Below are 26,031 nucleotides of genomic sequence, written 5' to 3'. Positions count from 1 at the left end.
ATGGAGAGAAATATTTCTCGACGGACATAGGACCTATATGCATTTTTAACACATTCAAGTCAAAGCTATTTCCGTTATAAGCAAGTATACACAATGGTTGTTTCTGTCGTTTCAAAAAATTAGCAACCAGTGTATTCGTGAGCAAACTCCACGGTCGTTTCTGACGTAGCACAAGATCGTCCCATGTTAAGCCAGTTAGGTCTACTGCTACTGGTTCGACAGGTCTTTGGGGGTCGACTAATATTCGAATCTTATCCTGTATCACTGAATATGGATTCACATCTTCAATGACACCAAGATGGCATCTCGCAACGGCAGCCATATAAATTTCTGTGATTTTCCGATCTCGCAGGTCAGTAGTTTCTAGGTCGAATATGACATAGGTTGCCATTTCTGAACTTTCTTGGCCATCTACATTGTCTACAATTTCTTCTACAAGCGAATTATCAACTCCAGCTTTTTGATCGTTTTTAGAATCTTCCTCCTGATTTTCGCACACTGATCGACACGTAAAATTTTTGAATTCCTCGTAGATGGAGATGACAAAACAAGCTTTAGCTAAAACAGTTGCACTTGACATCACGTTTGTTTTGTTCTGCGTGAAGGCTTGTTCGAGGCTATACTCTTTACGTACACAAGAAATTACACGTTCGATTTCTTCAAAGTTCACCTGGTATATATTTTCTGCATTACTGATTTCCCCAAAATATTTCATAAGCATTGAAATATCACATTCCGCAGACTTACGCCAAACAAAACAAATAGGTACAGCTTGCAATTTTAAAAAGTTCTCAACTATACTTTTTGAATTGCTTTGTGAAAAATTCTTTTTTTGATCGGAATTTAATCGAAGCAGCAACTTATCGTAAATTCTTGGCATCTGGATTACTCCGTCGGTTGATGGCTTTTTAAACACATCGAGAACATGGACAGCAATCAACTCAATTTCAGTTGTGTCCAATTCACCCTCATGGGCGAATGATGTAAAGACAAAGCTTCGGATTTCATGCAATTTCATGTTTCAACTAGTAGTTATACCTCAGTACAATATAGTAGTTCTAAACGCAAAGTTTATAGATTTTTAATGATCCTCAATAAAGTTCATTACAATGCCATCAGAAGTGGGTCCAAAATTGAACATTTATGGAATGCTCTATAGAAAATGAGATTCATATTTAATGACATATCATGAGGTAATTCAGATTATTATGTATAAACAACCCGCTCTCCCTTTTGCTACAGTGTGCATAATATTACATACGATTTATCCATCTCAATTAACATCACAGGATGGATACCATCGCTAGAACTAATCATATCATTATGTGTATTGTGATCATTATCCTCATTTCCCCTATTTTCAAAGCGCGTTATCTTATCAATTAGAATCATTAAACTCATGTTCATAACACATTCCACATTTCCCGGGATGTCCAATAATTTACCAATTTTTATTAAGACCAATAGACAATAGGTGCATTAGCCAGATAAAATACTTCGATAGCTTGAATAAATCATTTCTTGATAATTTTATTGTCTACGGCCCTGACATAGGCAAACTACAGCCCGCGGGCCAAATCACCCTCAGCCTTGAGTTTCAATTTAGTGCCGTCAAAGTTTTGTTAAGCCCCCTTACGCTCTCTTAATGTTCTTTTTCGTTCATGGCTTACGCACTCTCGTGTTCTTTCGTCTATCGTTTCTTGATGGTTTCTATAATAAACTGTTGCTGCAACCCTGCCCTGCACCCAAATTCGTGCAGTTTTATGCCTAAATTATTTATGACTAATTTTGAACGCGAGAGAGTGAAAATACTTTCGGTTTGATGAATCGTAACAAAAAATCTGTTTCGACAATTGCCACAACCAAACTAAAATCTAATTTCAATGTTTCAGCCAAAAAAGGATTTTCATGAGATTCCGATCAAATTTAACACGAGGCTCATTGTTTTCCACTTTGTTTTTGTAACACTGTAAATAAAATTCTGTTTTTGAAATGTATTTGTTTACGTCACACTTACATGGCCCTCCAGTTTAGGTGGAAAATTTTTTTGGCCCCTGATCCAAAAACCTTGCCCACCACTTGTCTAAGCCCAAGTGAACTAGGCTACCTCTACAAAAGCACAACGCAAACAGACTTCGTAGGCTACTACTTAGCGTACTATACTAGTCAATATTCGTTATAAATAAACGTTCAGATTAGAGGTGTCTGTCTATTTGATCTTGTAAGTAACCAGTGATAAGATTCGAAATTTTAAGAACAGGTTCTTTTTGTATCCAACTCACAACGATTAACGAGGGCACGAGCTGCCTCTGTGCCAAATAGAAACTGTCTCATCGGCTCCTATCTCAGCATCAGAATCCTTTTCTGCTTGGTACTGAGAAGCTGATATTTTAAGCTGTATATATACAGAATACAAAATTAATGCGATTTGCAAGTTTACGACTCTTTTTACCTGAACTACCTTGGAATCTGTCCCTACTTTATGATACCTATTCACTTCGTTCAATTCAACTGATTCAAATTGTTACGTCATACCCTCGCGTAACTAATGTAACGTGATGCTCTACCTAAGCTGCACAAACACGTTGACCTACAATATGTTTTGAATAATCCCTAATGCACAAGTTTCCACCCCAGCGCAGAAAACTGTTTTAAGATGCCAGGGCAGGGGTTTCAATTAATGTACTAGCTCATAGCGAACAGGTACTTTCTTTGTTTAGGTAGGATAACACAGTGAGTGAGCTGATTGGCCAAGAAGTGTTATCAGTTTTTCAAATAAAATGGCGGTAACCGAAAAATCAGTAATCAGATACGTGATAGTCTGAGTATGTCTGTACAAACAATGCAGATTTTGTCTAATACAAAAATTACGCAACGCAATCCATCCGTTAAAAGAGCAAAACATAGACATGAACATCTTGCTCAAACTATTGCCAAACATGGAGCGCAGGTTAAATGATTTCACGAAATTCCGAAAACTGCGGGGGCGTAGGCATACCACGCGGCTGGTAACAAAATTGTTGTAATTCAAAACGATTCGATTGTTTGTTTGGCAATCGACTGAGAACAAGGTATTGGAAAAGGGAATTCCCAGCATTATTCGAGAGGGTGTTTCGATTTATATTCTTCTAATATGCCTCACATTAATGGTCTTGAAAGTTGAATGTATCGAAGATTAATTTATGATTCTTTCGCTTTATTGTTTCTGTTGTATGCATTACGTTAAATATATACATTAGAATTGAATGGTGACCGTACATTTGAACCTATGTCTATATCCGCGGGTTCAATCAATATGCGGGTGCTGAAACCCATGGGTTAGGGTTAGTATGGGTTCAACTATCCGTACAACCAAAAAATTTCCATAGGTGCAATAGTATGCAGGTGCGATTGTCATGGGTTCAAATGTACGTGGGTTCAAATGTAATGGAACCGAATTGAATATGCCTCGATTTGCGATACCTTCGATATAGGCTATGCCGGCAAAGTCGACTCTGCTTGATGATATCAGCAATGTTGTCAATATCGGCAATATAGCCTAGTCGAAATTGTTATATCATGTACTCTCACGTTTAGTATTGATGACTCATTTGTTATGTTAAAAAGCATTTTTGCAGGGAAGTGAAACAAATATGTTTGATCAATTGGAGGGGTCGCGGGCTTGAAAGTTGTCGTTTGCTATAATGGGGATTTCCCTAATATGATACCAGAAAATAGAAAAAGATAATTCTAGACGCCCAGATATATTTGTTGCGTAACAAGCGTCTTATGCAGGCCTGTATTGCCGTGGTATAAGAGTTGTTACATAACGAGTTTTCGAAGCGATTTCTAAATAGGTTCAGAACGTATTTTATCCTGCAACCTTTCCCGGGAACAAATTTTGGGCAAATTGATTCCCCAATAAATCTACCGAAAAAATATATCACAAACTTGAGGTCGATTAAATAAGAATATGAAGCCAGAACACTGCCCTTCAGATAACTGGTTAATTATTCATTGAACACTTGCCGGAAGTTGCCACGATTGGCTGATTTGGAAAACGACTAACTATGTTAAATTATTAATATTTCATGGTGGTGGAAGCTGATCTGGACTGCTTGTGCTAAATTCCGTTATGTCAGGTATTGATGATCCTTTGGTCAAACTTCTAGAAATATATAAACTCGTAGAAACATAACAGCTGCGTCTGAAGCTGAAATAATAGTTAAAATTTGAACAAATTTGAAATGTAGTTTTTGCTCGAATACATGAATTACTCGATTCCAAAAACACAAAAAAATTTAGGCATAGCTGTGAAAACTCTGAACTTCCGATTCAAAAACAGAAAAAGTGTGAATCCACGTATGTACATATAACACAAGCAATATGTCATAACGCTTTACAAACAGATGAAAACTGAAATTAAAGAAAATGCAAACTTTGAACGAAATGGTGATAGGCAAATCCATAAGAAAAACCACAAGCCAGAAGAATGTGACTACCACAGTTCAAGTTATAGTAATATTTTGCCTGTAAAGGTTGTAGCAAATAATATAGAAATTGAGATGTTTGCCTCGTCGATATTGGGTCTGATACACCCCTTTTGTGAAATAAATTGGAAAACTTGGTTTGACTAGGACCGTTACCTCAGCATTACAGGAAATGTAGAAGAAATATTATTGAAAAGATGATGTCAATTGGAAAAATTCAACGCCTACCATATTCTATTCCATGAGATGCATAACCAAAGCTCATTCCACACCCAGTAACATTGATAGTAAAAATGTAGCAATAAAAAATCGTTGAAAATGGATTTGGTTGGGATGAAATAATTGCAATCGCTAAATTGCTAGAATGCTTATTTTCTGGTTTGTGAATACCGTCGTTTTACACCAGTCAGATTTCTGGAGATATATAGAGGATATCTTTCAAAAATTTGCATGATATTGTACTAGTGGGCTTAGTCCCGTCAGACCGGCATCTGCGCTTATTGACCTATTCGCTTTACAGATATTTCTGAAATATGCTGGAGTCCCGATTTCGTTATTATTACGGTAACTTCAATTTTTAATCAGAAAGCTTCCTCTTGTATGTTTTTTTTTTGCTCCAAACACATTCACAATTCTTTCCTAATATCCTTATCGTCTTGTTATTAGTGCTCAATTTGGTCAAAATTCTGAGAAATATTGTACCAAATCCAGAAAGGATTGTACGGCATGCATACACATTTCAGGCTCATTAGGCTGAACTCAATTTTTTCATGCGATCAATCCCATTATTCGAACTTTGGGGTGAGCTCGGCCTGGCCATCGCAATTTCAATTTTAAGAATGAGATCGTTTGGAGGACCAACCTATAAAAATTTCAAATTTTTCGCTGTATTCTTTTCCAAAAGTTCCCTTCATGGCCTAAACTTGCTGATGTTGGTTTCAACGCATGAAATTTTTGCGGTGAGGCATGTTGATATGTCCTTCGGTTCAGTTTGGTCATATGAAAACAAATTGATCAATCCGGTTTGTCAGTCAATTTTTAATATTACCAGGTTGCTCTGCCAATTATATATGTTACCTGCAGAACCAGAGTCGGCAGAAATATTTCTCAATTAAAACCTCCCAACTTTTCACTCGACCATACATGATTGATTGAGACTGGTTTGTTAGGAAAATTGAGACAATTGCCATAATAGGGATTATCGACAACATAGTTATCATTTATGCAGGCATCCGATTTAGCATATAGACTGCTTGCTCAGACCTTTTCTCGTCCTACAAAAATAGCCAAGTGACCATTCAAACGACATTTCGTCCATCTATTGTTGTAATTAGACCTATACGAGGTTTTCTTGATTACCCTATTTTTGCCACACTGCGCCATTGTCTGTTATCGCATTACAGCACTGTTTGCAGTTTTAGTCCGGCAGATAAGGGGACCTTTTTGGCCCAAGTTTGATTTTAGACATAAAGTTTTTTTTATTTGTGATTATTCATCCTGGGGTCATTGCCCATCATTTCTACATGGATGTGGAGTTTGCAGCCTCGAGCAATTTTTTTTACGGCTCGATATTTGTATTTTTCGTCAAACCTGTGCATCATAATGACGCACAACTTGAACCATACCCTGTTACAATAATATGCTCAGGTTGTGCGCAGTCTTGGTGCACAAACTACGCAAGCACCAAATTTACTAGGAAATAAAATCAATAACTTTTAGGTATTTATTGAGATATTTGTATTAGTGTTTGTCGTCAAACATGTGCATCACAATGACGCACAACCTGAACCATAACCTGTTACAATACTATGTTCAGGTTGTGCGCAATCTTGGTGCACAAACTACGCAAGCACCAAATTTATTAGGAAATAAAATCAATAACTTTTAGGTATTTGTTGAGCCCAGTTTTGGGTCGCGACCCATATACAGTATATGGAAATACTGTCGAAACATACGCGTAAAATTTCAAAATACCCGTTTTTGTTGCAATTAACAATACAAGCCTGCTAGAACAAGAATGAGAAAATTGCTACATTTTATAGTATATCCCTAAGAAAGAATGTAGTTCATTCTTATGTTCCATGCCAATGCTTTTCAAACTTTAATATTCTCAACAATAAATGATATACCGGTGGTAAAATGCCAAGTTATTCCAACAAAATGATCATGTTTTGCAATTTACAACCAATATTTTGTATGTACCTTTGTTTGACAGAGCCCCAAGAGCTCTAACTACAAATATCAAAAATGTGAGGCCAAAATAGTCACACTACAGCATTGTCAAATGTGCTGTATTTACGATAAATAACAGGTTTACCAAAAAGAATTACATGAAAAATGGTAAAATAAAGATCAATTCAGCAATATCTACTTGGTGATATGCATCTGTTTATGATTTTATGTGTTTATTTCGGAAGTTTAATAACAGAATTAATTGTGGTTGTTGGGGGTATTTTAAAAAAGGTTGCATGAAAAAAGTTTTCACAAAATGTCAAGGTTTGATGGTAGTAGAGAAGTAGAAAAAATACTCCCATGTTTTTTTTTCATTTGATAACATCGCCACAGAACTTCTCCGATAAGTATACGCAGCAATTGTGAGAGGCAGAAATGCCAAGATGAGATTTTCATCGCATTGCAAACCAATATTAGCAATTCTTATATATATTCGCGCATTCCCATCTGAACAGCGTGGAAAAGATTATACCCATCTACACACTTTAAGAACTATTTCAGGTGAGCGTCATATTATCGAATATCAGTAAGGGAATAGTGCAATGGGAAAATACATATAAGGCGGAACTTTCAGTAGTATGCAATCAAATAATCTTATTGTTGAATATATATTTAAAAACATTTCGTCACGCCAACTGCAGTCCGAAACTTTCTGTCTCTGGCTGAGCTTAGATACCGATTGACACGCATGTAAACTGGTAAGACTGTAAGAGGCACGCGATGGAGCAGATACTAAGAGTATCCATCCCCCAGCTGTCATTTGAGTGGGTACTGCTGTTTTTACTGCAGATGCTACTGATCTTTTTGTATTAAAGATTTACTGGCATCACCGATTTAAGGATGTTGGAAACCAACACGCAATATTACAAAACTTACTTTCAACACGCGGTTTAAGAGAATGAAAAAGCTGAAACTAGTATTCTTTAGAACAGCATACAAATTCTATGGAATGAAATCATACACAAAAGCTCGTCAAAAACCTATAGCTCAATAACCAAGTGGAATTTGATGCATGTGCGCAAAAATGTGCGCGTTACTACGTACAACTGAAGCACGCAGGAAAATGTGTGTGATGTATTAGTATTCAAAACGTTTGACTCAACTATATCGGCATAACAGGTGCACATCTCGGTTTCGCATACGCATACCTTCTATCTCCACAAGGATACTGTATATTAATTTTGCCAAAGTCAATGCAGCACTGAAAGGTTGCGGTTCTTCCAAAAGAAAACACGTTACACATCTTTAGATACCAGTGGACGGTTTTACATGGCCTTGTTCGGAGTGAAAGACGAGGTCAAATATTCCAATCCAATTCAACTAATAAAATATTTCTCAAGTCCCTAAGCTTAAACTAGGAAAACGAAATGCGCGCCGCAACGCAAATGTAGTTTGAAGAGCGCAATAGAAAGTGGCTAGATGCTGTCGATGGATCTTGGCTTGTATTAGTGAAATAAACTACCATTTATTGTACTAAAATTGAATTTCTGACATTGTAAGGAGATTCAATGTTACTATGCATGCAAAACTAAACCATGTAGTTATGAAATAATTGTTTTTAACAAAAAGGCGCTCCTGAAGTATTCGTACCAAGATGGCGCACAACCTGAACATTGTATGTTTACCAGGTTGGGGTTCAGGATGTGCGTCATCTTGGACCGAATACTTTAAATCCACTTAAAAAAAATTGCTCAGTATTATATACTCCACACCCACCTGGGTATCATTATATATGTCATATACATTATATCTAAACAATAAAAAAAAGTTTATGTCCCAAAACAATGTTAAGGCCCGATTCTGCCGGACTATTTGTTAAATAGTGATAGTTTTGGTATGTTATGTTTGAAAGAAAAAAAAAATTTTTCGCTTAATTCAAACCGAAAGATTGTTGTTTTCTAGTCATTATTAAAAACTGCTCTGGAAAAGTCCGATTTTGATCAAACGAAACGTTACAGTAACATTTGTGTTAGTGTGCTGCAAGACTCTTGATTTGCCTAGTATGGCATGTTTACTCCTGCTCAGCATACGAATCCACTAGCGTAAAGGCATTGAGAAAGGATTGGAAGTTAGTCTCGCCTAATATCCACTGATAGTGGTATTGGATACTGTTGGACTTTTTAATTCAATATTCTGTATGTATATAAAGTACGTATCTTCAGTGCGATGAAAAAATTAAACTATTACAGACTGATATATCTCGAATTTAATCGCACTAAGATTTTACGACAGGTAACTTCCCATTTTAACGTCACTTTTCTTTTGTTATTCGTGATGCAAACCACAGCAAGAAAAACATTGATCGTAACTGTTAATGACCATTTTGCAACGTGAGCCCTGGAATCGATTGATAACCCTGGCATTCATAGTTTTTCACTTATATATATGTCATCTTCTCTCTCTATTTGTAGGGGAAAATACCGACTTTATTACATGAAAAGTTTCCTAAGATTTTGCTGTTAGAAATATTGCAAGTCTATAGTATAGCATTCTGCGACCAGAAGTGCACTCTAGCAACTACCTCTCTGTCTTTTTTGTGACACCAAACTGATTTATTTAACGATAAGTCTCCCTGATCCTGGTATTTTTATCAAAAATGAACTATTTTGAAAATCAAACGTAGATAATAAACATTTTCATTATTCATATATTCATGGACATCATTTGATGCAAACCTATTTTTGGAAGTTGGTGGAAAAACGATGGGACAACATCACGAATCGTCCAAGTATCGCAAAAAATATATATATATATATATACATACACTGTATATCTTTATTATGAATTAGGCTTGGTTTCATTACATTTGAACCCATGTACATTTGAACCCATGACATTTGCACCCGTATACTATTGCACCTATGGGAATTTTTTTGTTTTACGAATATTTGAACCCATACTAACCCTAACCCATGGTTTTAGCACCCGCATATAGATTGAACCTGCGGATATACACATGGGTTCAAATGTACGTGGGTTCAAATGTATACGGTCACCATTAGGCTTATTCCTTGAGATGTACTGACTCGTTGATGAAAGGCGCATGCAAAAAATTAATTTGCTCTTGGGTTGAAAAACTAATAGCTGACGTGCAAAAGCAGCTCAGCCAGTAGCTTGTTTTAAATAGTTCATCAGTTCTATTTATACAGACATTATACAGGTGAACAAAACTTAACTATAGAGCAATTCTCGGATATATGGACACGAAGACCGGAGTGAAATATTTTCCCCACAATGTCCCCTTATAATCATATTCTGAACGAAGCTGTAACTATGGAACATCTAATGAACTGGGTCTAGTGTAGTATAGTACCACAAGTAACTCTAGTAGGCAATTTCGCATATGTCATTCCTGACCCCCACATGACCACATCATCCAAAAATTACGGCACTGCTACATAATTTTGGTAAAGCCATCATGATGAACTTTGGATGGCATATCATATTTTGGCATTGGTTTTGAAAAAAAAAATTCGTGTTAATTATTTATGCTCAGCAGTAAACCAAATCAGTGAACATGACAGTTTTGCGACAATGATCAATCATTGTACTCTTCAATAATTAGGAATTATCACGAAAGTACACGGATTGGATTGCAGTCCAGATGTCACAACTGTCTAGATTTCGAAAATGTTGTCGTTAAAGATCAACAGGAAAAACCACCAGATAGGGATGCCAGCTTCAAACATAACCTAGAAATTTCATATTAAAATTGCCAAGTTATGCTATAGATTTTTCAGTCGATGACTATTTTATTTAGCATACATGATGTAACTATAGATCGTTTTGTCGCGTTTACATATAGAATAGAATATAGAATTCACAGTTATTTTAAATAATAACTTTAATACAAAGCAGACCAATCTTTCATAACTTACAAATATTCATTCGTTACTTAAACATTTTGTTCATCTGTTAATTATTCAGATGAAAAATGCTATTCAATTAGCATTAGGGAGGCTGACAAACTTAGGGATTTACGTAGACAGTGAACAAAACAATGGTGGACAAAATGTTTAAGTAACGAATGAATATTTTTAAGTTATGAAAGTAATACATTGATGCATTATTACATAACTATACATTATTGTTATTATTGCTTTGTATTGAAGTCAATATTAAAAATAACTGTGAATTCTATATCGATTTGCGAATGCCACGAAACGATCTATAGTCACATCATGTATGTCCAGTTAATAGAATAGTCATCGATTGAAAAATCTATAGCATAACTTGGCAATTTTACTATGAATTTTTTAGGTTAAGTTTGAAGGTGGTAAATCTATCTGGTGGTTTTTCTGTTGATCTTTAACAACAACATTTCCGAAATCCAGACAGTTGTGACATCTGGACTGCAATCACGTCTACTTTCGTGATAATCTCTACTTAGTAAAGAAGAGTTTTTTTCAAAGAATTTATTTTCAAAACCAATGCCAAAATATGATATGCCACCATCAAAAGCAGCTCATCCAATTGCTTGTTTTGAATGGTTCATCGGTTCTATTATACAGACATTATACAGGTGAACGTTTAAGCAGTAGTTGTAAATTATAAACCAAAGGCAGTCGTCTCAAATTTTATTTAACAGTAATATATGCTTCATTATCTTACTAAAGTTAAAATTAATATTTTTTAATAACAAATGCTTGACAGATTAGCTTTTGTGAAGCTTCAAATATGTGAAAAATGCGTTTCAAAATAACTGAAACATTATTTGAAAATATATCACGTGTTTGTCTGTCGTGTACAGAATCATTCAATTTTTTTGTAAGCCAACTATAAGTCATTCTTTTGCTTGAAGACGCGGAAATGAATTAACTTTTTTTGCCAAAATAATTTATGAATATATTTAACAGACGTTTTAGAAAACACTTGTTTTAGATTGTAAACTGTCTACTAGAACGTGAAATTTTGTTGTTAGCAACATTCCGTTACAAATATAAACTAGTAAAATAACAAAACGAGACCTAAGTCAAACAATGTAAATGTATATAATATATTTATTGGTTATAAAATATTTTCAGTTTCTGGTTTATATGTTTACCTTGAGGTAATGATTAAATTTTTTTCACTTTGGAATATTTAAAAAGCAGAAATAAGCACATAAGATAATATTTTCAGGATGTCAAAAGTATATGCGTTGGTGGCAACACCGGCAGGTATAATACTGATCCTAGTATCATCTTGGTATTTTTATGAACCTACGGACAGTTCTACAATAATCGTGTCTACTGTAAACGGAAAAATTAGGGGAAAAGTAGTAAAGTTGGAAGTCGAGGATACAAATCCCGTATGCGTTTTTCGAAACATTCCTTTTGCTAAACCACCAGTGGGAAAACTGAGGTTTTTACCTCCACGTCCGTAAGTAAACTTTACATAGTATGTGTAGCAATACGTAAAGTAGTGAAAATTTTGTGTAGTTGATCTATTATCTCTTTTCAAAAATTAAATCCAAACGATGTAATATATATTATTACCAGTTCTGATATATGTGTGCGTGGTTATAAACAAGAATATGCTTCTTATAACATTTTAAGTCGTCTTGATGAAAACTAGTTCACATGGCCAGGGCTTCACATTTTATAAGTTATTCATAATGAGGAAAATCGAAACAATATTTATATTTTTCATTCGCCCACGAGTACATACACCATTTCAATATGCTTATATGGACCGGTTGATGCCAGGTTACCTAAAACCGAGCATGTGATTTAAATTTTCATTAGCTAATAAAGAAATTATAATTGAAATTTATTCACATATCAACTGAGCGGAACCATGGAAAGGTGTTCGAGATGGTACTTTGCAGGGTAATCTGCCAATGTATCCAAGAATACTCGATGAACCTCTAGGAACATATTTTCCTCTGCATAATCCAAATGTCAATGATATCAACAGCGAAGACTGTTTGCATTTGAGTGTTTACGCGCCCAGAGTTGATAAACCAAAAAAGCTTCCGGTAAGCAACCATTAAAGGTTTCGGGACTTTAACTCGAACGACTGATATTCATCATTAACAAACAACATTAGGCATGGAAACTAAATATTATTGTAGAAATTGTTTTAAATATATAATAACTTGATATGCTGTAATATCCGAGCACAATAAACGTGACCGTCTCTACACATGAAAGCACTTTTAAACTAGAGCTGCAGCTTTAACAGGCTTCCCGCGTAAAAAATTTGCATTTTATTGCTAGCTGAGAACTTCTGCACATTTGAGGTGAATTTCAAGTTTGTAGGACCAATTTGAAAAAATAATGATAATAAATAAATAATAATAATAATAAAACACAGAAATACAATAGGTTCCCTGCTGACAAGCAGCGGGAAGCCTAATTATATTTTGAGAGCAATGGAGTATTGACTCGAAATATAGCAACAAATGTACAAAATGACAATATATTTCAGTTGTCTACGATATGCTTTTTATAAATCTCTGATATGCTGAAATATGTATTAAAGATAAATATTGTAAAGACAACTACGGTCTGCATGTCTTTCCGACAGCTATTGTCTCATTTTTATGTGAATATTGATGATACTTCCGACTAAATTTACAGAAACCTTTTTGTCTGGAACCATTGCTTTAACGGTTGCTCGGAAAAAATATCATGGCGTTTCAAAACTTTGCTCCCGTAAACGTCTGAAATAACTTTTTTTACATCACACATGCAGGTTATGGTGTTTATTTATGGAGGAGGATTTGTAGTAGGAGGGGAGAAGTTTTTTGACGGAACTGTGTTGGCGGGAATGAATGATGTGGTGGTTGTTGTACCTAATTACAGAGTTGGAATATTTGGGTTTTTATCTCTCGGTTCGACATCGAAAGTACCCGGGAATGGAGGATTTTTGGATCAACAATTGGCGTTAAAGTAAGTCTACAGACTTCGAAGTCTCAGAAAGCACAAAATGAAAATAGGAATAACAATAGGTATACCAAGCTGTATCAAACCCAAAATATAAAATCAAATCATTACACCAACATTTAGATTTTTCAAGACTGACATTAAAACACAGAAATGTTTTCACCCGAAATGCTTGCTATTTACGTATCTGAGGTAAATAATAAAATCAGATCCGATTTTCATCGTTCTATCTATGTGATCATAGCAGTAAGACAACAACGGTGTTTCGCGATAAACTTCGCAATCGTTGAACGTTGTAGGAAATAACAGAGTCACGCACTCTTAGAGTATCATTTCCTCTTGTTAATTCGTGTAAAATCAGAAGCAAGAAATTCGTACTCCATGAAAAAAAGTTTTGCCAACAAAAAAATTTAGTGATTCCTTGTCACATTGTCATGGAATACGTAAATCACCATATATGGGTTTAAGGTGAGAGAAAAAAACAGTAATCTACCTTTCTATTTCATATATTCCGTACTTCCATGCCGGAGAGGTGCTGAACGCGATTACTTTCACTTTTGTTCAAGTCCTATGAAACCCGATATTTCACCCAAAATTTAAGATTTATTTTATGTGAAATTTTACCTTTTGTTACGTAGTCCATGTCCACTGAAGGCAAAGGTCTTCTTAGTGCAAGTGCCCGCCTTGGTGTTCACATATTTGAGCATTACTCTCTTGCGTTTATACTTACCGACATGTTTTTAGATGGGTGAGAAATAATATCGGAAGGTTTGGTGGAGATAAAAACAACGTAGTGATTTTTGGACAAAGTGCTGGAGCAATTTCTGTGAACCTTCATTTGATGTCACCTTTATCTCGAGGCTTGTTTCATAAGGCCATTAGTCATAGTGGACAAGCAATTTCGTCTGGTAAATATAACCGTATATTAAGTGATACGAATGCATTTATCAGAGCGGGCCTCTCTTTTTACGTTTATAGTAAGGTACTCTCGTAGTGTGTACCAGGTTGGCGCTAGGCCATAGTTCCAATCCGATTTCCCTTATTTTAGTTCTATCACGAGATCGGGGATTGCCTGTGTTAGTCAAGTGAATATACCCCCTGTCCAAGGTTTTAGTCCCTTTACTAAACTTGATGTAAAGTAGGCGAACAAATCAGTTCCTTCATATTGGTACACACAATTTTGGAGCGTCTATAGTAAATTGCATTGGGATTATGTTATAGGTAAGCAATAAAAAACAGTATTAAATGATTGATTATTTCCGTTTTCATTACAAAATTAAAGTAAATATATCTGAATTACAATTTTGAGTTTTTATGAATTTGAAAAAAAACTTAAAGACATCGTATTAATTTATATACTCTCTTATATTCTTTTAGGATTTTTTAATCCAGAGAAGATAAATGTCAAGGGAAACAAAATTTTATTTGAGCAGTTAAAAATCAAGGAAACGGATCAAAGCAGGATTTTGGAAGAGCTTCAAAAAGTTCCACCAGAAGAGTTGGTCTCCGTATCATTAGCATTAGCGCCGGTTTGAAACACATGTTATATAAGTATTTACAACATACATATTTTGTCAATTCGAATACCATTCAGAAATCGATTTGCTTCTGGTCGATCAATAGCAACCATCGGGTGTCCTCACATTCCAAGGTTAGATAGCGCCTTAAATCCAACAATAAATTTATATATACATTCGTTTAGAAAGGTGTATCGTTCTTGCCAACAGTTGATGGAACTGTATTTCCCAAAACCCCCGAACAGATGTTGAAAAACAGAGACTTCGCCAAAGTGCCGTATATAATTGGTTGTAACGACTCCGAAGGACATGGATTGTTACAGCAGGCATTGATACCAGGGTACGCAGGAGGAATTAGTAAACAAGTTGCAAAGAATGCGTTGACTTTTCCGGTATGGATTTTGAATATTATACATTCATTACATCAGAATATCTTTCAATTCTTTATAATTCATTACACATAAATTTTTGCAGCTATCAGAGACGGGTTTTGAGATTTGCAAGATCTTTTATATAAAAGATCAAATTGGCAAGGAACGATTCAGTATATTGCTTGGCAATATTACTAGTGATGCAGTTTTCATATCGAAAGCCGTCCTCACCGCTTCCGAGTTTGCCAGTGAGTGTACAAGGTTTATTAAGAATAGTATAATATCCCAAATTAAATAAGTTAATTACTGTTTCATTAATTTAATTCATAATTCCAGTTATTGGACTAGAAGTGACCCTATGGATTGTCCCGCTAAATTTCTTGTTGATGGGTGATTTTTGATGTTGAGAAAAATCGTTTTAAGCGGCATTTAATGGATCCATCGATTACAAACTAGTCGAGGCCGCTGAAATTTTACTGTTTTTGTTTTAAAATTCACTTTGGTTGTTATGGGTCGATATTTCCCCAAATCGTGTGCTCTTTCATTACCTATCGACGTTGATAGGTATTTGTCTGTTTGTTACTTATCGATCTTAAGATCGGTAAGAATGTTGATAGGGATTTGTCTGTCTGTTTGTTTGTTTGTCTGTTAGATGAACGCGACATCTCACGAAGGCGAGGTTGAATCTGCTCCAAATTTTGCATGTGCATTCATTATATCAAACCAGAAGCCTATTGATTTTGGATGAAATATGTGGTATAATTAGCGAGGTATTAATTAATTAGTGATGGGACACGCAGTGTCACTATAGAGTCATGAATTAAAACCGCAGTTTTGATCGATAAGTCTTCGGTCTCCGACCGATATTCTCGTTTGTTTGTTTGTCTGTTAGAAACTTTCGTATGTTACGCGATATCTCACGAAAGCGAAGTTGAATCTGCTCCAAATTTTGCATGTGCATTCATCACATCTCGGACCAGAAGCCAATTGACTTTGGATGAATTATTTCGCATAATTAGCGAGTTATTAATTAATTAGTAATAGGATACGCGGTGTCGCTATTAAGTCATAGCGAAGAAATCGAAACCGAAAATCGATAAGTCGGCGGTCTCCGATCGCTATATAGTTTCACATATTAAGAAAAATCTTAATTCTTTCAATCATGACCACCGGCTTCATTACGTTTTCGGGTCTTTTTTTTAACAAAGCAAACTCGAGGCTATAATAACAACCGATACGGGGTCTTACCGATACCGAGGTGAATTGCTACGGCGGTGAGAATTGATTTGCAATTCAGATTTTTATCTTTTAAATTAGAAAACTAAATCGCGATCGGATACCGCCGACTTATCGATCTGCAGTTTCGATTCCTTCGCTCAAATTCAATAGCGACACCGCGTGTCCCATCACTAATTAATTATTACCTCGCTAATTATACGACATGATTCATCTAAGATCAATAGGCGTCTGTTCCGAGATATGATGAATGCACATGCAAAATTTGGAGCAGATTCAACCTCGCTTTCGTGGGATATTGCGTAACATACGAAAGTGTCTAACAAGCAAACAAACAAACAGATAAATACCTATCAACATACTTACCAATCGAGATCGATAAGTAATAACGTCTTTCAGTATAAGTAATATAGCCTAATGGTACCGCGATAAGTAAACGGAAGTTATTATCCATATATTTAGCATTGTTCTCTTGTTGGACACGAAATGTAGTTGACATATGAATCGTTTTGTTATTATTTTGTTGTTGTTCTTATTTATTTCGGTATTTTTTCCCATCGTTATAAAAAAATTGCTTATTTATTTAAATACTGGAATAATCGCTTTGAAATTTTTTAGAGGTTCAAGATTGTCATCTTATTTATTCAAAAAATTGTTTTGGGCTCTATGAGATTTTTTTTGTGTGTGCAAAGACGTCATAAAAAATTGCGCACCCTGCAGCGATAACTGGTTTGAGTTAGCTGTGAGGATTGCGGTAAGCTAGTGGTGTTCTGTGACATATTGCATACCCGTGGCCGTATTGATTCGTTTTGGCCTTCGATACATATATTTCAGCATTTCTCTCTTGATTTAAAGTATACTGATAAAAAAAAATCTTGTTCAACTTATTGATATGAATATTCAGTATTCTGAAAATGATGTGCGATTACCCTATTTATTGAATCCCACGTTTAGGTGCAGGTGCCCCAGTCTACATGTATCTTGGTGGGTTCCAATTAAAAATGTTTCGAAATGAAGAATATGGACCACAAGTTGGTAGGAAACCATTTTGGTGTAATTGTGATCATTCGGATGACCTACATATGACTCTAGGAGTACCATTCTCAACTATACAACTACGAGGAGGTGGCAAGTATACAAAAGAGGAGGCTGAAATCAGTAAAAAGTTCATGGCGTATCTGACAAACTTTGCAAAAACTGGGTGAGAGCAAGGCCGACTCACGCCTCTTAGAGGCCCTATGCACTTAAGACTTTATTGCCTTATATGTAAAGGGTAATTAAACTAGTGTTCCATATTATCTGAAATTGAACAATTAAGTTTCAGTATCCGTTATTAGTAGCCAAGTTATGAATAATTATCATGATACTTTTCAGGAATAGTTCTTCTGTCAGCAAACATTTATATAGAGGTTTACGTGTAACGTCAGAAAAATTCATTTCAACCGCGCCAATATTGAGGTCTGAGTCGTTTGACCAACCCGAATCATTTCCCTTAACACCGAGGCACTATTGAAAACGCTTCTTCCGTAGTATATGTACCAAATTATAGGGTTAGGCCATGATTTTATTCCGATTTTCCTCGAGCTCTCCGGTTGAACTGAGAATATTTTAGTTTCATTACGAGTTCGAAGATTGTCTTTGTTAACCAGGTGAATATATATCCCCTGTCATAGGTTCCAGATTCTTTATTAAACTTGATGTTAAGTAGGCGAATAAAATTAGTTATCTTCATATTGGTACATACACTATTGGAACGCCTTGAAAACTCGTCTACGACAATTGCTGTGGTACCATGCATGTGCTTATTTACGTAACGGTTAATTCAGCCCCGGGTAGGACACATCTAAACGATAATAGCAACTGGTTTGTATAATCGTTTTCAGTATAGGCATAACTTTCAGGTTCATATACTTTTGCTTCGAGTAATTTAGCTCTTTTAACCTTTATTTTACGAAACTTTATTTCTCATTCTCAGAAACCCAAACAAAGGAAAGCACATGGATATTATTTGGCCGCGATATAAACCAAAAGGGGAACATCTGATTGTGGCAAGCACTTTTTCTACGGGAAAGAATCTGGCAGAAAAAAGAGTTTATTTCTGGAATAATGTTATGCCTCGTTTCATGACAAGATCCTAATGATATGGCATTGAAATTTTGTATATATATAATGGTGTATGATGTTCATATTACAATTTGCATAAAAATATAAAGAAAAGAAAATCGTTAAACATATCACTAAGACACCCACTTATTACTGACTGACAACACGTCAGTTTGGAAATTTGAGCAAGGGAGCCAAAAGTAGCTTATGTATTAGATAGGGAAATACCTCAGCCACAGCAATGTCGGTAAAAGAATAACACTCATCAAGCGGTGATGCAGTAATCATTTCAAATGCCGTCCTCACCGCTTCCGAGTTTGCCAGTGAGTGTACAAGGTTTATTAAGAATAGTATAATATCTGCATTAAATTAAGTTAATTACTGTTTCATTAATTTAATTCATAATTTTAGTTATTGGACATGAAGTGACCCTATGGATTGTCCCGCTGAATTTCTTGTTGTTGGGATGATTTTTGTTGTTGCGAAAAATCGTTTTAAGCGGCATTTAATGGATCTATCGCTTACAAACTATTCGAAGCCGCTTGAATTTCACTGTTTTTGTTTTCAACTTCACTTTGGCTGTTATGGGGCCGATATTTTACCAAATTGTGTGCCCTTCCATTACTTTCGATCTCGATCGGTAAGTACGTTGATAGGTATTTGTCTGTTTGTTACTTATCAATCTTAAGATCGGTAAGTATGTTGATAGGGATTTGTCTGTCTGCTTGTTTGTTTTTCTGTTAGATGAACGTGATTTCTGAATCTGCTCCAAATTTTGCATGAGCATTCATCATATTTCGGACCAGAAGCCTATTGATTTTGGATGAATTAGGTCGTATAATTAGTGAGGTATTAATTAATTAGTGATGGGACACGCAGTGTCACTATAGAGTCATGAATCGAAACCGCAGTTTCGATCGATTAGTCTTCGGTCTCCGACCAATATTCTCGTTTGTTTGTACATTCATCATATCTCGGACCAGAGGCCTATTGATTTTAGAAGAAATATTTCGTATAATTAGCGAGTTATTAATTAATTAGTAATGGGATACAGAACGAATTACAACTGCAGGGAAATAGACCCCGCTAGGTGACTGCTGAGATGAGCAGAGATATTGACATAAATACGTTTATTGAGAAACTCTGTATCAACAAAAGATTACATGCAAGAGCTAACCGCGTTTAATGAAACTAAAGGCCCAAGCTTTGGGTACTATATTTTAGACAAATTGATAAAAATAATATTAACAAGTCCGAACGGGACAAGTTTTTGAAGAACAATACAAATATATTGAGGGCAGGGGATGTTAACATCCAATTCTTGCCGCCGAAGAAACCACCGACGCGCGTCAGTATCAAAGACGTACCGGACGAAATCAAACGACAACAAGTAATCGACGCACTAATTGAGACAAATTGCGGAAAAATTAAAAACAGAATCAAACTATACCATCGAGGAACGACGCTATTTAACGGATACGTTGCAGCCTGGCTCTATGATTTCGACCAAACCAAATTTCCGCTCCTTTTGGACATTGACGGAGCGCGGTGCAAGACTTATCTACCGAAAGAACTCTATACGCCAAAATGCATCAATTGTCTTGAATCGGGTCACACGGCTCGCAGTTGTAGCAACATGAAGCGATGTCGCGTCTGCGAGAAGGAGGGCCACAAAAACGTCAACAGTCGCTTCGCCAAAAGAAAAAACGTCACAGCAAGTGTCGAGTACATCGAAACCAGTTCGCGGAGCAGCTCTGAAACCGAGCTCATAGACTTGGAAAGTAAGGAGACCAAAGACTGATCACTTAGTCCTGACATCAGTGAGCAATCCAAGTTCACCACCCACAGCAATACCGCGTTGGCCCAACATTAAGACAACCTCCACCACAGGGAACACCCTAAAGATCACCACATCCAAAGATCGGAGGTCATTTCCCACTGGTGATTCCAGAGCTACATCGGCCACATCTTACGATCCGGTATTCTCGGACACCCCTCAGACGTCGTCTGCCCCGGCTTGCCTGGACTCACAGATACCGGAACGAAACAATACAAAAGACCAGGAACCCCAGACAAATTACACGACAAGCCAAGTCAATAAAAGAGACAGGAGCCTGACAGACTCCTCCCCCTCATATACCTCTTTAAAACAACCTTCGGCAAAAAAAGCAAATAGCATAAACAGTCTCTGCAGATCTTGGCAGATTAAAGTCCAAACTAAACCATACAAATGAGTAAAATAAAAATAATGTCGTTAAATATAAATGGGCTTAACCACAACAGAACCAAATTAGGCCAATTTGTAGTGCACGAAAAACCGGATTTACGCTGCCTACAAGAAGTGAACAAAATTAAATATAGCGTAGCTGAAGATTGGGCTGAGAAACTTGGAAATTGCATTTATCTCAACACACTCAGTGCGCAAGACCCCGAGCAAAAATCTTTTAGGAAAGGAACCGCTATAATGATCAGGAACACCTTGGATAAAGACGCAAAATATTCCATTCGCATTTATTATAGATCTTGCAGTATCGCAATAGAAATCGACGGAATGGATAGGAAAATTGTAAATGTCTATGCCCCAGCCCAAAGCGGCGTCTCCAAAACAGAATTCTACAAAGCTTTAGTCCAGATTCTAGAAGGTATCTATTACCTGAACCCTCTTCTGGTCGTAGTGGATTTCAATATGATTCTTGGCACACGACTGCTGAGATTATTTTGAATGCCTACATAACTAAATATAAAATATTCGATTCCTTTTGCCAGCGCCACCAAAACAAACAAATTTATACTAATATATCAAATCCAAAACGACAAACCTGACGGATAGACAGAATTTAAAACTGGCGAGAAATAGATCCTCCTTACGCATGTAGGGCACACTATCAACACAGTGGCAGATCATGCTCTCTGCCCACTTATTAGGCTTAGGACATTAAAGTTAAGGTGGGGCAAGGGAATGTGGCGCAACAACACCTCGTTTAATAGAGAACAAGAGTTTTCGGAAATAATTAAAAACACATACAACAGGTCGACAGGTGGAAAGGTACGAAACGATTCAGGATTAGTGGGATAGTTTCAAATTGAGTACAAGAAAAACAAACCATAGCTTACTCAATAAAAAGAACAAAGCAAAACAATAGAACCGAAAAAACGATGAGACAAAACATAGATTACATATTAACCAAGGGCAAAAACACCGACTTCAGAAAACTCGAGAAACTCCGAGCAGAGCTCAAGATACTTTTGGAAAACAAAACTAAATACAAAGCAATCTTGGCGGGAATTGAAGATCAAGAAGAAGGGGAAAAGCCATCAAAGTACTTTTACAATAAAATGAAAATGCGCACCAAACAAATAACAATGGATGCTATCCAAAACGCAACTGAAAATCAAGCCACCACATGGTTTGAGATGAGATAACAACATCTCTCTCATCTCTCCATGTTACGCAAAAACCCTTGAAGAACAAACTAACAAACAAGGAAAGAATCTGTCCATACAGAATAGTGACGGACGGATACATTTTCGGCAACAAAGACCGCAAAAGATCGATACTCCGGGACATACATGGAAATCAAAAACTACTAAACTGTAAGTTCTGTGGAATAAAAAACCATAAATGGTAGCATACTCCTGAGTAAAACCATCAAACGATTCCACGAAATGATGAATAGGAAGCTTGAAGGTGAATGTCATGCTGTGTGCGTGTTACACGTACACACAGTTGTGCTCTCCCCTACATGGCATAGACGTTGTGCTACGACACCGAATCCCGGGGTGGAAGTCTGTGTCGTGCTATGGCGCAGCTAATACCGAAGCCTCCTTTGATGACTGCTGCTTACGCAGTGGCATGCTTATGGAGCGTAACAGCAATATGGCGTGTCTTTAGGACACTGATCCGAGGCCGGTTAAACTCTAATCCGTGAGGAAGAAAAAAAAAATCATGTTTTAAGCAAAGTTAATCACTGTTTCAATAATTCAATTAATATTTTCAGTTATTAGACAAGAAGAAGAACCTATGGATCGTTTTGCTAAAATCTTGTTGTTGTGATGATTGTTATTGTTGAGAATAATTGGTTTCCAAACTAGTCAATACCGTTCGAGATATACTTTTTTTTATTCAAATGCACATTGGGTGTTAGGGTGCCGATATTTCACTAAATCGTGTTCTGTTTTATTTTACATCATGAGAACATATTTTTATATTATCAATCATGACCGACCCCATTACGTTTTTGGGTCGTATTTTGTAACAGCAAACTCGGTGACATACCAATACCGATGCGCGACAGTCGGGATTTCACCGATACCGACGTGAATTATTACGGCAGTGAGAATTGATTTGAAATTCAGAATTTTATCTTTTATATTAGAAAATACCGTCTTTTAATAATAAGTAATATAGTCTACTGGTACCGCGATTAGTAATTGGAAGTAAGTATCCATATATTTTATCATTGTTCTCTTGTTTGAGACGGAGTGTAGCCGACATATAAATCGTTTTGTTATTATGTTGTTGTTGTTCTTATTTTTGTTGTTATTTTTTTCCCATCGTTATGAAAAAATTGCTTTTTCATTTAAATACTGGAATAATTGCTTTGAAAGTTTTAGTGGTTTAGGATTGTCATTTTATTTATTTAAAAAATGTCTTTGGGCTCTATGAGATTTTTTTGCGTGTGCAAAGACGTCATGAAAAATTGCGCACCTTGCGGCGATTCCGGGTTCGAGTTAGTTGTGAGGATTGTGGTAGGCTACCGGTGATGTTCTGTGACCTATTGCATACCCGTGGCCGTATTGATTCGTTTTGGCCTTTGATACATATATTTCAGCATTGCTCTCTTGATTTAAAGTATACTGATAAAAAAAATCTAGTTTGACTTATTGATAAAAGTATTCAGCATTCTGAAAAAGATGTGCGATTAGCCGATTACCATATTTATTACATCCCGCGTTTGGGTACAGGTGCCCCAGTCTACTTGTATCTTGGTGGGTTCCAATTAAAAATGTTTCGAAATGAAGAATATGGACCACAAGTTGGTAGGAAACCATTTTGGTGTAACTGGGAATCATTCGGATGAGATGCATATGACTCTAGGAGTACCATTCTCAACTATAGAATTACGAGGAGGTGGCAAGTATACTAAAGAGGAGACTGAAATCAGTTCATGTCGTATCTGACAAATTTTGCAAAAACTGGGTAAGAGCAGGGCCGACTTATGACTCTTAGAGGCCATTATGCACTTAAATAACTTTAATGCCTTATATGTAAAAAAAACTAGTGTGCCATGTTGTCTAAATTTGAATAATTAAGTTCCAGTATTTGTAACTAATTGAGGGCCAAGTTATAATTAATTTACATGATATTTTTTTAAAAATAGTTCCCATGCCATTTTTATGACAAACATTTATACGGAGGTTTACTGTGATATTTTACTACAAAAAATACGCAAAATTCATTTCAACTGGGCCTATATTGAGGTCCGAGTCTGACCAACTCGAATCATTTCATTAAACACTGAAGCATTATTGAAAACTTGTCTGTGACAATTGCTGTGGTGTCCCTCCCCATGGTACCCCAAGCTCGTGCTTATTTTGCTTGATGATAAATTCAGCATTGGGTGAATTCTCAACCAAAGGGTAATTAAATCTGATTTGTATAATCGTTTTTAGTATAGGCCGAACTTATACGTTCATATGCTCTTTATTCAAATATTTCGGCCCCCTCATCCTTTATTTTACGAAACCCTATTTCTCATTTTCAGAAACCCAAACAAAAGAAAACACGTGGAAATGATTTGGCCGCGATATAAACCAAAATGAGAAAATCTGATTGTGGCAAGCACATTTTCTACAAGATAGAATCTGGCAAAAAAAAAAGAGTTGATTTCGGGAATGACAAGATCTCAATGAAATGCCATTGTAATTTTGTTTATATATAAAAGATAAAATGGTGTATGATATTCTTATTACAATTTCTATTTTTGCATTTCACGATTGTCGAAAACGTGTTTTTATGAACGAAAATGCAACAGCAAAATTTTGGGTGAAATATCAGATCTTGAAGGATTCATAAAAAATTCAGGAATAAATAAAGGTCAAGCAGCAAGAATACTCTTCAACCACTGGAAATTTCAAAGCAATTGGTCCAGTAGTTGAAGAGAATAACAGTTTGGTAAAGATTGATAGTTTTGTTGTTATGGTGGGTATAACAAAATTATTTATTGTTGTGTGTGATCCGCAGCGAATGATTGTTCCTTTCTTGTCATTGTTGCAAATTGCCTGCCTGGCGAATTCTGATTTTGGTCAGACGAAATGTTACAGAAATACAAATACATTTGTGTTGGTGTGCAGCTGAACCATTGAATTACATAGTTTTTTTGGCATTAATTTGTGAAATAAATTCCGTGTTAATTATTCGTGCTCAGCAGTAAACCAAATCAGTGAACATGAACTTTTGCGACAATGACCAATCATTGAACCCTTCACTAAGTAGAAATTATCACGAAAGTAGACGTGATTGAAGTCCAGATGTCACAACTGGCTAGATTTCGGAAATTTTGTCGTTAAAGTTCAACAGGAAAAAACCACTATATAGATTTACCACGTTCAAACCTAACCTAGAAAATTCATAGTTAAACTGCCAAGTTATGCTATAGATTTTTCAGTCGCAGTAGCTTGTTTTGAATGGTTCATCGGTTCTATTATACAGACATTATACCGGTGAACTTTTAAGCAGTAGTAGTAAATCATAAATCAAGGGCAGTCGTCTCAAATTTTATTGAACAGTAATATATGCTTCATTATCTTACTAAAGTTAAAATTATTATTTTTTATTTACAAATGTTTGACAGATTAGCTTTTGTGAAGCTTCAAATATGTGAAAAATGCGTTTTAGAATAACTGAAGCATTATTCGAAAATATATCACGTGCTTGTCTGTCGTGTACAAAATCATTCAATTTTTTTGTAAGCCAACTGTCAGTCATTTTTTTTTTGTTCGATGACGCGGAAATGAATTTGAACTTTTTTCGCCAAAGTAATATATGAATATAAATAACAGACGTTTTAGAAAACACTTGTTTTAGATTGTAAACTGTCTACTAGAACGTAAAGTTTTGTTTTCAGCATCATTCCGTTACAAATATAAACTAGTAAAACTACAAAAGGAGACCTAAGTCAAGCAATGTAAATGTATATAATATATTTTATTGGATATAAAATATTTTCAGTTT

The 26,031-nt window shown here is 35.9% G+C and overlaps 1 protein-coding gene across 1 annotated transcript; it reads left to right on the top strand.

Moving 5' to 3' along the window:
* The first annotated feature begins 13,448 nt into the window (after window positions 1–13,448).
* Window positions 13,449–18,887, top strand: LOC120339775 (carboxylesterase 5A-like). The gene is made up of 7 exons (XM_039407974.2): window positions 13,449–13,576; window positions 14,315–14,478; window positions 14,948–15,099; window positions 15,273–15,479; window positions 15,562–15,706; window positions 17,649–17,895; window positions 18,670–18,887. The coding sequence occupies exons 1-7, from the start codon at window positions 13,455–13,457 to the stop codon at window positions 18,830–18,832; spliced, it is 1,200 nt and encodes a 399-aa protein (XP_039263908.2). The 5' UTR covers window positions 13,449–13,454; the 3' UTR covers window positions 18,833–18,887.
* The last annotated feature ends 7,144 nt before the right edge of the window (window positions 18,888–26,031 follow it).

Source organism: Styela clava, chromosome 9, assembly GCF_964204865.1.
Source record: "Styela clava chromosome 9, kaStyClav1.hap1.2, whole genome shotgun sequence".
NCBI lineage: Eukaryota > Metazoa > Chordata > Ascidiacea > Stolidobranchia > Styelidae > Styela > Styela clava.
Note: the sequence above shows the minus strand (reverse complement) of the source record. Positions and strands in the feature narration are given on the sequence as shown.